The sequence below is a fragment of the Mesoplodon densirostris genome, chromosome 12, assembly GCF_025265405.1.
Source record: "Mesoplodon densirostris isolate mMesDen1 chromosome 12, mMesDen1 primary haplotype, whole genome shotgun sequence".
NCBI classification, from domain to species: Eukaryota; Metazoa; Chordata; class Mammalia; order Artiodactyla; family Ziphiidae; genus Mesoplodon; species Mesoplodon densirostris.
The window spans coordinates 46,413,289-46,426,434 of NC_082672.1; the positions used below are offsets into that span (position 1 = coordinate 46,413,289).

The 13,146-nt window shown below is 39.9% G+C and overlaps 2 protein-coding genes across 9 annotated transcripts in view; one reads left to right on the plus strand and one right to left on the minus strand.

Annotated features, from left to right (window-relative positions):
• Positions 1–13,146, plus strand: part of HS3ST5 (heparan sulfate-glucosamine 3-sulfotransferase 5) — a 282,552-nt gene that overhangs the window by 252,925 nt on the left and 16,481 nt on the right. The window lies entirely within an intron of this gene.
• Positions 306–9,919, minus strand: LOC132499839 (coiled-coil domain-containing protein 167-like). Its single transcript, XM_060114538.1, has 2 exons — positions 9,815–9,919; positions 306–650 (listed from the first exon to the last, which is right to left on the minus strand). Exons 1-2 carry the CDS (start codon positions 9,917–9,919, stop codon positions 408–410), a joined length of 348 nt encoding a protein of 115 aa, XP_059970521.1. The 3' UTR covers positions 306–407.

Genomic DNA, 13,146 nt, shown 5'->3' on the forward strand with positions numbered 1-13,146 from the left:
GTTTGGGGGAGCCATTTAGCAATGGTTCTAGTTGTTGTTATATTGGATAAAACTATTGAAAAAAGAAAAGCTATTTTCTTTCCACACATACTAAACCCCAAAAATCGTGTTTTGAAGAGAATATTCTGAAAAATAAGAAATTAGCTGGTGATTTTTTTTTTTTTCCAGCCAGGGTAGTCTTTATTGCCTTTCCCTTGGGCTAAGCCAGCACGAAGTCCTTCTGGGGACTCAAGCCCCACAGCAGCAATGGGAGGCGAGAGGGGCTGAGCTGACAGGAAGCCCTGCTCCGATGTCTGGGTCAGGGAGAAATGGCCCTTGTACCTTGGTCCTCTTGAGGCTTGAAGGGCCTCCTTGGCCGTGACCACGGAGCTGAGGGGAAGCCTGTGCTGACTGGAGAAATCTCAGGCTCACAGGGTCCAGTAGGCGTAGATGAGGGTCAGAAGGAGGGAGATGGCCACAGACAGCAGCATGTTCTTCCGGTTCTCCTGCCGAAGCAACTGCAGCTCCTTCTCATATTTGGAGGCTTTGTTCATCAGGCTGCTTTTCTCCTTCTCCAGAGACCTCCTGGCCTCTGAGCTCAGCTCTGCCCCATGAGGTTGACCGACGGCTTTCTTCTGTCCACTGGCCACAGATAATACCTCTTGCCCCAGCTATAATGAATGTGTACTCTTCTTCACAGTGATAATGGGAAATAATGGAGGAAGCAAGTATAGTTATTTGGAAATAATATAGAAGATCCATCCAGCTCTGACCCGTCTTAGCTGTATGATGTTTGACCAGTCTTAGTTCACTTCCCTGAGTATCACATTTCTAAGTGGAGGTGCTCATAATACCTAGTGACTTGGCTTTGAGGATTTTATGATGTAATATGTGTGGGAGAAATGCTCTGTAAAATATCAAGCAACAGATAAGGGTACAGAAGGGACCAGAACAAGAAAGAATGGGGGAATCAATGAAATCCATCACTGCTATTTTGAAAGTTACCAAAAGCACATACTCTTCTGCCCAGATAAAGGGCAGCAAGATAAATAAACCCTAACCAACTTGGAGAGGGTCACCTGAACAGGAGGGGAAGTGTAATTTACTCTTGTATAACCACATATGCCTAAATGCCATTGCCAGAAAAACTGTTGAATGAATAACGCCAAAGTTGGCTAATAAGAATACTTTAAACATTGCTTCCCAACTTTCCTGCCCCTTTCTACATGGCAGAGTGAAAATCTTACTACCCTGCGAATCAGGAGCTATGTCGTCTAGTTTCAGTTCCCTAGGTGTGCATTGCATTGTTATTCATTCATTCATTCATTGGACCAATGTTTATTGACCTCTAAGTGTCAGGTCCTGTACTGAGCACAAAAGATATAGCAGTATACTTCACACATCCCTAGCAGGGATCACTCAAATTCTCCATCTGGAACTCCTGCATCTGTAAGAAGGGGGAAATGGGCATGATGCTCTCTCCAGTCCCTTTCAGTTCTAATGTCTCTTTTTTCCTCTCTGCAGAGTTTCATCCTATATTCTCCTCCAAAGACTCAGGGAGTCTTCATGCTGATCTCTCCTATTCATTAAATTATAAAATAATATTTATGAATATGTATAGAGAGACATTACAATGTCTATAATGTATACACATATGCACGTCTATAACTTATTTCCTAAATAGCATTCCTCCATTCATTTATGCATCACACCTTGAGAGTCTTTGAGGGGAGTCACTTCGCTATTTGTGGTGGCATGTGCAGATATATTAAACAGTCCTTACCCTCTAAGTACTTTGTAATAGAAGAGACAAAAGATATTCACAAATAATTACATGTCAGAATCCTTTCTTTAGAAAAAAAAAAATCCTTTCACTTGATGGGATCAGAAAAGATTTCTTTTAGGCAGTGGTGCTAAAATGAGCCTGGAAGAAGGGATACGATTTTGAAGCAAAGTGGAAGAAGAGAAGGTCATACAAGAAATAGTATGGGCAGAGGAAAAGACTAAGAACAGGATATGTGAAAAAGTACTGACCATATGGACATTTCATGTGTGAGACATGAAAGATGAGGCCATTAAAGGAGATTGAGGTCAAGTGTGAATCACGTTGCCAAATGCTGGTGTTGGGACTTTATGCCTTTGGCTAGCACTGTCTGTAGCGTATAATGCAAGCCATATACATAATTTTAAGACTTAAGTGGCCTCATTTAAAAAGGTAAAAAGAAACAAGTGAATTAATTTTAGTGATATATTTTCTTTTACCCAGTGTAGGCAATGTATCATTTCATTTCAACATATAGTCAATATAATCAATACAAAACATTTTAATGAAATATTTTACATTCCTTTTTTCATACTATGTCTTTAAAATCTGTGGGTATTTAACACTTGCAGCAATGTGCTAATGGCTAGTGACCAGTAACTACAGTATTGGACAAAGCAACTCTAGGCTATGGACAGACATTGCTGGGTTTTGAGGTAGAGAGTGGTTCAGTAAAAACAATTTTTAGACAGCTGAATGACGTTTTAGTATGTAGACATGTATCAGATTGTGAGGATATTATGGTCACAGGGAGGATATTATGGACACAAGACAGGGAGATGATGTGGAAATAACCTGGCTTTGAAACAATTGAGGATGGACTGTGGTGGTTGACTCATGTATTATAGAAGTTTGGGAGAAATGCCAAGTCTGCACAATCCAATTGAAAGAGAAAGTAATGAGCAATATGCCAATTCACATAGTTAAAGGAAAAGGAAAACAGTGTTGCATCACCTGATTATCTTGCTTATCTCACTAGATTGGAACCTCATTTCCACAAACATCTACTAATGAACTGTGCCAGGTTTTGAGGAGTTTATAAATATATATATATGTATGTATATGTTTATAAATGTATTTATATGAACAGTTGTTTGTTTTTTTTCCGATATGCGGGCCTCTCACTGACGTGGCCTCTCCCGTTGCGGAGCACAGGCTCCGGACACGCAGGCTCAGCGGCCATGGCTCACGGGCCCAGCCGCTCCACGGCATATGGGATCTTCCCGCACCGGGGCACGAACCCGTGTCCCCTGCATCAGCAGGCGGACTCTCAACCACTGTGCCACCAGGGAAGCCCCTGAACAGTTGTTCTTAATGTAACTTAACAACCTCATGGGCAAAGCAGGCTTTTACACAACAGAGAGCAAAACCTGATTTTGAACACTTCGGAAACACAGAAGAGGGAATATACAATTCTGCCTGGAAGAATCTAGAAAAGGTTCTTGGGGGAAGTGAGCTCAGAGCTGAATATTGAAGAATAAGGACAATTTCTACAAGTGGACATAAAGAAAGGACATCATGAGTAGAAGGAAAGGCATGAAGGAAATTAGCAAAGTATCTGGCATATTTTGGAAACTAAATATTTGCCAAATTTAGGGTCTGTATGGACATATCATATGAAAGGAAGCTGGAAAGGTGATTAAGGAGAAATCGGGGTGAGGGAATGTCAACAGCTAGTTAAATGAACAGTGTTCCACTTTGCTGCAGAGGCCTGGTGCATCATCAGGGAAAGAAGCCCACTTCCAGAGGTGGGCGTTAGGGAACATGGCTTTAGCTTGAGAAAAAGATGCAGAGGGGTCGGCTTCCGAGGGAGTAATATGAAGACAGTAGTTTGTACATTATAACTCGGAGTACTGACTTAGTGTCAGATATAATGATCTGCCTTTTCACTGAAAAGTATCTGACATTTCACTAAATTGACCTTTTCTTGCCAATAGCAAACTCAGTTGCATCATCCTCTCGGTTCAAAGTTTGAGCATAGAGCTGGCATTGTCAGGGGTACAATGTGTCTCTTGAAGGCAAGCCTTCCCTGTTTGGTACTCAGTATTCTAAGAGAAGAAAGAAATCACTCCTGCTTTTTTGTTTTCTTTAAGCTACAGATGATGGGGAAATATGTCTGTATTGGTTTTCTAATGCTGCATAACAAATGACTTGCCAGCATCGCAACTTAATACCGATTTAGTAACTCACAGTTCTGTAGGTCAGAAGTCCAGGTGGGCTCAACAGGATTCTCTCTGGAGAATCTCACAAGGCTGAAATCAAGCCATCAGTTTGACTGGGCTCTTATCTAGAGAGTCTGGGGAAGGATCTACTTCCAAGTTCATTCGTGGTTGACAGAATCTAGTTCCTTGTGGTTGTAGGAATGAGGTCCCTGTGTTCTTTCTGGTTGCTGGCCAGAGGTTGCTCTCACTTCCCAGAAGTTGTTCTCCAAGTCCTTGTACCTTAAGCTCTCAACAGCACATCAGATCCTTCTCTTGCTTGGAATCTCTCTAACCATCCCTTTTGCTACCAGCTGGAGAAAACTCCCTGCTTTTAAAGAGCTCCTCTGATCAGATTAGGCCCACCTGGGTGATCTCCTTATTTTTAGGTCAACTGTTTAGCAACCTTAATTACAATCTGCAAAATCATTTTGCTCTGTAACATAACATAATCACAGGAGGAACACCAGGGGCAAAGGTCATGGAGGAAATGAAGAATTCTTCCCCACCTACTGTGCCCTTACTATATCATATCAGAATACATTTCAAATGGAACCATTTCATTTTTTCCTTGTAAATTGAAATAAGCCACTTTACAAGATGAAACAAAGACACAAAATTTGTCTATAAAAGGACAAATTTCGTCCTTGCTGAGTGACTGATTAAACAGATGGGCAAGAAATTTATATGAGTCTAAGGGGAAACGAATAAAATAAAGGAGACTTTCATTTCTGGCAGTGTGGTCAAATAAGTACCCTGTATCACACTCACTACTGAAATAACTAAAATGTATGGTGAAGTAACTAAACTATATGTCCATCTCTATAAGTATATAACTATATCTATGAGGCTACTTGAAAGGAGGGAATCAGTGGAGCCCAAAAATGAAATAAAATGAGGAATGATTAGAAAGTTCCCAAGAGAATATTACTCCGAGAACTTCTGCCAAATCCTAGAATCCTTTAGCTTGCACTTTGATGGTTATGTGGGCTTAGCTTTGAGAAAAAGCACGGGAACTGGTCAGTGCAAGGAATCTAATAAGAAACACTCATAAAAGTAGTATTCTAGAAGACTATACTGTTATTGTAAGAATGAATTAGAAATAAACCCTAATATTCCACAAGGAAATCAATTTTGGCACAGTGAGAAGACAAAATTCCCTGAGGATTCATAATCACAAATAGGTCCTCCCTTGAGTTTGGTGTTCTAATTCATGCTACAGATGTGGTCCAAAAAACCTCAAGCATTATCCCAGAGGAGCATGCCCTCAGGCAACGGGCAGAAGCAAATCTATAACTCCTTTGAAAGACTCAACTTAAACGCAGGCTTCCTGCTAAATGGGAAGGAAATCTCAAAAAGAGTGGATCTATGTACACGTATAACTGATTCACTTTGCTGTACAGCAGAAATTAACACAACATTGTAAATCAACTATACTCCAATAAAAAAAAAGTCATGCTTTTTACGACATGATGATCTTACTACTCAGTTTGTGTTTGAATCAGATAGTGGCTGTTTGTAGTAGAAGACATACAAGGATATGTATTGCATTGTTCCTAATAATCGAGAAAACTTGAAAGCAAACTTAGGTGTCTGACAGTTGCACGTGTACTGCATATATTTTTAATTGATTTATTAAACTGATTTTATTTAAAAAAAAAACAAAACAGGCTTCCTGGGTTAAATAAAGTTCATTAGAAAACGAACAACCCAGAATGAAGAATCACGGAACAAACAAGGAAATAAGACACTATGAGTAAAACAAAAAACCTCAACGGCCTCAGATAATGGAATTTTGGGTGATATTGATAAATGCAGATAAATCTAAATAAGCAATGTTTTGTAAAACAGTAATAACAAAAATAATGCCTAACCTAGGAGGTGCTGAGGGATCACACTAGAATGAATACCCTGACCCAAAATGTACATAGTAGCTGGGAGAAAGTGATTGGAGTTAATGTGCCAAATTTGTAATTGGCATAATGATTGTTATTCTCAGGAATTATTTTAATTAACTGGTTTCTGTCCTCTTTTTCTACCCTTGATGAAGATATTGTCATCCTATCAGGATATTTTTCTGGGAAGAACTGATGATCCAACCAGAGAGAGACAGAAAGGATATTAACACTTGTAAATTACTTTATACCGCTTTCTTTTCTTCCAAGCGCTATACTTTGACAAAAATCACTTTAGCACTCTTTCAAAACATATAGCACCCAAGGATTAGATTTGCACTGATGAATGAGTATCTAGTCCTGGTACTAAAATTAATGCCAAATCTTCATAGAAAGAGGATGAATTTTCCCACAAATACTGACGGTCAATACTAGCTAGATTCTATTTTGAACTCTGCCAGTCATTAGCTAAGTGGACCTAGGACTGTACCTGGACCAGGCATTGGCTTCCTCATTTAGAGAATAGAGAATACAATAGTTATTGTCTCTCATATCTTTGCTGTTAAACTCCAGTGAAACAATGTTTAAGCTAGAGCTTTAAAAACTGCAAAGTGCTACACAAATAGATAGTAGCTTTATGAAAACTTTTTATGATGATTAAGTAGATAATAGGAAATCTTTCTCTAAAGTTTCTAGGTTGTTCTGATACAAATTCACTTAAATTTTATGTTAAATGTGTTGAATTTTCTGAGTCCAACTTTGAGATTTGAACATGGTACATTCACATTTCTGTGCAATCAGTCTGCTAATGGTTTAATTCTTCACTTTAATGTTAAAATCAGCATCATCTTCAGATTATAAAAGAAATATATAACTTAGTGTTATAGAGGTTAAAGGCAAGGAAAAAGTCGCTGCAGACAGAGGAATGAAAACTACAATGAAATAAAAGTTAATGATCAAAGTACCACCATACTTTTAATCTATTTGTGGCATTAAGGTATTTTTTTATATACATCATTTCTTTGATCCTCACCAAAAACAAAAACAAAATTTGTGAGACAGGAAATTAGATTTAAAAGTTGACTTCCTATCTGGTAGTTAATACTATACTTGATTTTTTTTTTAATTAATTAATTTATTTTTTTGCGGTACGCGGGCCTCTCACTGTTGTGGCCTCTCCCGTTGAGGACCACAGGCTCCAGACGCGCAGGCTCAGCGGCCATGGCTCACGGGCCCAGCCACTCTGCGGCATGTGGCATCCTCCCGGACCGGGGCACGATCCCGTGTCCCCTGTATCGGCAGGCGGACTCTCAACCACTGCGCCACCAGGGCAGCCCACTATACTTGATTTTAAAATAAATATACTCAACTATTACTGAGTATGACAAGTAAAACTGATATTTCTATAAAATTTACCAGCTATACAAGGCAGAGGGAAGAGCTTATCCAGTTAACTTGAGCTCTTTAACTGCATGAGCCTAAATTACTGGAATGATCTGTTTGGACCACGTATCTTAATTTAATTACCTGTATAATTGTCACCTCTCCAACTCACACTTTTCTATGTAAACACAAGATTAGAGAAGGAGAGATTCTGCTTCTGAACTTATCAGCAGGACAAATTTACTAAACTCCAGTAAATATTTAATGAAGTGAAAAGAAACTTCAGGAGGGAAAAAACATACCCTTCTTCTCTACAAACATTAGTTACATATACCAATGAGATACTGAGATTAAGACTAATTGGATTTCATGCCAAAATAAAATTCAGTTCCTATCTCTTTCCTTAAGACATCATTCTAGTAAATGAGACCCTGAAACAGAAACAGAATTAACTGATTCCTTTTAAGTTTAGTAATTACAAATGCAAAATGAGTATCCTCCTGCAGAGAGCCAGAGGACTACTCAAGCTAACGCAATAATGGTAACTGTGAGAAATTATGTATGCACGATATCAGAAGCTGAATGGAGGAAAGAAATGGAGAACCCATTTGAAAATTTGGAATTTGCTCAAAGCTGCTCCTGCAGTAACTCCCAGGATAACCCCTCAGCACGGATCAGTAATAAACTCCACAGTTCTATATAATTTACCAACTTTTTTCTTTTCATGTCTAACATTGACCCTTCATGGTTAACTGAAGAAACAAAGAACTAAATAGCTTCCTTAGCCATTTGATAGAGCAATTATGAGCATCCTGACGGATACATTTTCTGCTTAATCTGCTAACAAGTGGTGTCCATTTTCCTCTTAATCTACACCCGTCTCTTCACATTCGACCTGACACATGCAGAACACCACTTCCCGTGCCCTTGTTCTTGTACCCTTTTCATTTGTTTCTTTCTCCTTACAGCTCTCTTATGTGATCATTATAATAGAAGAAAAGAGAATTCTTTGTGACACTTTTCCTCGGCTGCCCTTGGTTAATTTTTTCAGAATGTGATTTCTGTGGGCTCCCTGATGTCCGGGCAGATTGAAAGCTCATCAGTAGACTCTTTCTTAAGTGTCGGTGTCTTTTCAAAGAAATTTCATGGCTTTGAATGAGAGAATTGCTTTTCACAGTAATAGGCAGTGGAATGTGAGGCAGCCATCTTGAAAGAGTTCCAGACTATTTACAACTGGGGGCTTATAAGCACTTAACAATTGAGATTCACCTCAGGCACTAATTTCCCCCCCACTGCAATTGTCTTTACTTCCTTACACATTAATCTCTCCTTGTAAGAACACTCATTTAGTGCTAATCTGATGGAATTCCTTAGTGTAAGAGAAGTTTAGACCCAGAGGGGATTGTTAAACTCATCCCTTCCAAACCCTTTGTTTCTTGGGAGGAAAAATCAGAAGACCAGGGAGGGTAAATGATTTACCCAAAGTCACAGAGCAGGTGAGTAACAAAGTTTGAGCTTCCTGTTTTGTTTTACTTTAAAGGGAACAGAGAGGCGGAAGACAGTTTTCTGCTATATAATAAGAGCAGATTCTGCAGTCCTTGGGTCTCTGCGTTTTCTTATTTGCATGATAGGGATGCTGATACTGCCCTCTTCACCTCAGAGGATTTCCCCCACAGATCTATGGTAGGGGATCCCCTCTGCTGGAGTGTGTGTGTGTGTGTGTGTCCACATTATCCTTGTGTGGCCCATGCTCTTTTAGGGATATTGTACTTAGGACTGTAAGGCTTTGTGGATAGCTACCATGCTTCTGAAATCAGACACCATTCCCAGGGTTGGGTACCCAAGGAAGAGATGGGCCTCAGGGAAGACCACAGAACTTAGAGGGAGAAATGAAGGGGAGTGGAATCCCAGTGCTGTAAGAAGATATCGAGGGCTGTGTTCCTACGTAATGGGGTTAAGACAGCACCTGTCTTAAAGCCAAGCGTCTGGAAAAAGGAGACACCACTGTGAAAGCCCACAGCCTATACACAAGTAATCCATTCTCTGAAGGCTGGAGGGTCTGGCAGCAGGACTGTACACATAATTTGTGGGACCCACTACAAAATGAAAATGGACTCCTTGTTCAGAAATTATTAAGAATTTCAAGGCAGTGACAGCAGAGCCTTAAACCAAGCATTCAGCCCTTCTGAACACAGAGCCCCATGCAGATACACAGGTCACGTGGCCAACAGCTAGCCCTGTCAGGCAGCAAGTTGTTCCCTTGGCAAATTCTGGTCTAAACATCCCCAACAAAGTCTTCACTTGCAGGGGGTTTTGAAGAGAGGAGTCTTTGAAAGGAAGACTAGTGCCTTTTGGAGAGAGGTCTGACTGTGGATACTTGGGTAGGAGGCAAGGACCCTCCACAGGGGAAGTGGATCTTAGGGCCAGGAGATGAGACTCTGAGGTCCAGCAGACCCTGCCCTTGTGAGGAGTCTTCCTTCGCTGCCAGTCTAAGAGGATCTGGGCTCTGTGTTTAAGGGAAGATGCAGTTTCCTTACGCTTTTAACAAGAGTTGACCTTGAATGCTGGAAGATGAAGAGAGTAATGAAGCAGGATCTGTGTCCCTTGTTGCCCACATCATTCCCGGCGTCTGCAGTAAACATGGCAGCGCTCAGTAAACATTTGTTGATGAATGGTAACATAGGCAGTTATCTTGAGAACAGAATTTGGTGGAGCCCTTCTGGCCCTGAAAGGAAGATCTGAGATTCTGAAAAAAGAGGTGTCTATGGTAATAAAAAGAGGAATGCTTTGAAGTACATTAATAATACTGCAATTTAAGAAAATGTTAACCTGCCCAAGAAGGAGACTTTTAGAATCATTTGGCATACAAACTAATTATAAATTATTTTACAGATTTATTAACTACTCAAAAGATTTTTCTAAGACATGTAGCTGTACTTTTCTTTTGCTATCAATGCTAAGAATAACAGCACTGCATTCTTTCTCTTTAAGTTCTGTTATTTAAAGAACATAGTGGAGGGATGCAGGGAGAAACTGGAAGCAGGCACAGAAAGCTGAGGACAAAGACCTAGAAAAGTGAAAATAGAAAGAAAGGGATTACAAGGGCCTCAGAAGTGAATATAGTCTCTTTTGAATTATGGTTTTCTCAGTAGTGGGATTGCTGGGTCATATGGTAGTTCTATTTTTAGTTTTTTAAGGAACCTCCATACTGTTCTTCATAGTGGCTGTATCAATTTACATTCCCACCAACGGTGCAAGAAGGTTCCCTTTTCTCCACACCCTCTTCAGCATATATTGTTTGTAGATTTTTTTGATGATGGCCATTCTGACTGGTGTGAGGTGATACACCTCACTGTAGTTTTGATTTGCATTTCTCTAATGATTAGTGATGTTGAGCATCTTTTCATGTGCCTCTTGGCCATCTGTATATCTTCTTTGGTGAAATGTCTATTTAGGTCTTCCACCCATTTTTTAATTGGGTGTTTGTTTTTTTGATATTGAGCTCCATGAGCTGTTTGTATATTTTGGAGATTAATCCTTTGTCCGTTGCTTCATTTGCAAATATTTTCTCACACATGCACCCCAGTGTTCATTGCAGCTCTATTTACCACAGCCAGGACATGGAAGCAACCTAAGTGTCTATAGACAGATGAATGGATAAAGAAGATGTGGTACATATATACAATGGAATATTAGCCATAGAAAGGAATGAAATTGGGTCATTTGTAGAGATGTGAATGGACCTAGAGTCTGTCATACAGGGTGAAGTAAGCCAGAAAGAGAAAAACAAATATCGTATATTAATGCATATATGTGGAATCTAGAAAAATGGTACAGATGAACCTATGTGAAGGGCAGGAATAGAGACGTAGACGTAGAGAACGGACATGTGGACACAGGGGCAAGGGGAGGGTGGGATGAATTGGGAGATTAGGTTTGTCATAGATACACTACCATGTGTAAAATAGATAGCTAGTGGGAACCTGTGGTACAGCACAGTAGCTCAGCTTGGTGCTCTGTGATGACCTAGATGGGTGGGATGGGGGGGTGGTGGAGGTCCAATAGGGAGGGGATATGTGTATACATATAGCTGATTCACTTCGTTACACAGCAGAAACTAGCACAACATTGCAAAGCAATCATACTCCAATTAAAAAAAAAATGAATATAGTCTCTTCAGAAAGGGCGGAGAATGGAGGAGGAGGCTAAAGAGGGAAGAGGAGGTGACAGACAGGTACACTGTCCTTTTCCCTGATGGCACGTGGCAGCACACTACACACTCTGGGCACTCAGGAAAGATGTGATTAATGAATCCATAAAAGAAAAAATGAATGGGACATGGTTAGTAGTGTGCTGGTAAATACTTCACAACCTGCTCTTTGGGAGGGGGGATGTTTTGTAGTGTTTGTCAATATCAGTTGTATAAATCCTCCCTCCGTGGCCAATTTTAAACTACCCACATGAATTCACTAAGTGTGGAATTAGGAAGAGAGGCACAATATTATCTCCAGTGTACAACACAATAGACCTAACTTAAGGAGCATAGATAATAGTAAAATGTAGTATGATAATTAGGAAATAATGAGTTTTCAATATTTATTGCCTTTGTTTTTTAACTTCTTAAATTGTGAATGTCTGTAATGTAGTTCTTAATCATGGCTTTAAGAACTAGCTTGCAAAGTACGAGCCAGCTCCAGCCCTCCGATGGATGGGCGTCATCAGATGCTGCCATTATTCACGTTGTATAGAAAGAGCTTTTTCCATTTTACTTTCTTTAAAAGAATTGAGGGCTTCCCTGGTGGCGCAGTGGTTGAGAGTCCGCCTGCCGATGCAGGGGACGCGAGTTCGAGCCCCGGTCCGGGAAGATCCCACATGCCGCGGAGCAGCTACGCCGTGAGCCATGGCTGCTGAGCCTGTACGTCCGGAGCCTGTGCTCCACAATGGGAGAGGCCACAAAAGTGAGAGGCCCGTGTACCGCAAAAAAAAAAAAAAAAAAAAAAGAATTGAGAAAAGCAAATAGGAGACAGTACAAGAAATCTCCTCAGAATATTTTCTCCTTAGCCACTTTTCCAAAGGTTTTTTTTTTGATACCTAACTCATCAGAATTACAAGTTGAATGTTTAAGAGAAGATGAGTGATATATCTATTTCTACCAGTAAACTCTATAACATTTTCAACGTTAAATGAACTTAGTAGGGAGGCAGAGTTGCACAATGTAAAAAGCCTGAAACTAGCAGTTAGCAACCCCAGGTTTAATAGTTTGAGGCTTTAGGCAGGTCATTTCATTTTCCTAGGCCTCAATGAATCAATGAATCAATGAATTTGGTAAAGTAGCAGGATACAAAATTAATGCACAGAAATCTCTGGCATTCCTATATACTAATGATGAAAAATCTGAAAGTGAAATCAAGGAAACACTCCCATTTACCATTGCAACAAAAAGAATAAAATATCTAGGAATAAACCTACCTAAGGAGACAAAAGACCTGTATGCAGAAAATTATAAGACACTGATGAAAGAAATTAAAGATGATACAAATAGATGGAGAGATGTACCATGTTCTTGGATTGGAAGAATCAACATTGTGAAAATGACTCTACTACCTAAAGCAATCTACAGATTCAATGCAATCCCTATCAAACTACCACTGGCATTTTTCACAGAACTAGAACAAAAAATTTCACAATTTGTATGGAAACACAAAAGACCCCGAATAGCCAAAGCAATCTTGAGAACGAAAAATGGAGCTGGAGGAATCAGGCTCCCTGACTTCAGACTATACTACAAAGCTACAGTAATCAAGACAGTATGGTACTGGCACAAAAACAGAAAGATAGATCAATGGAACAGGATAGAAAGCCCAGAGAT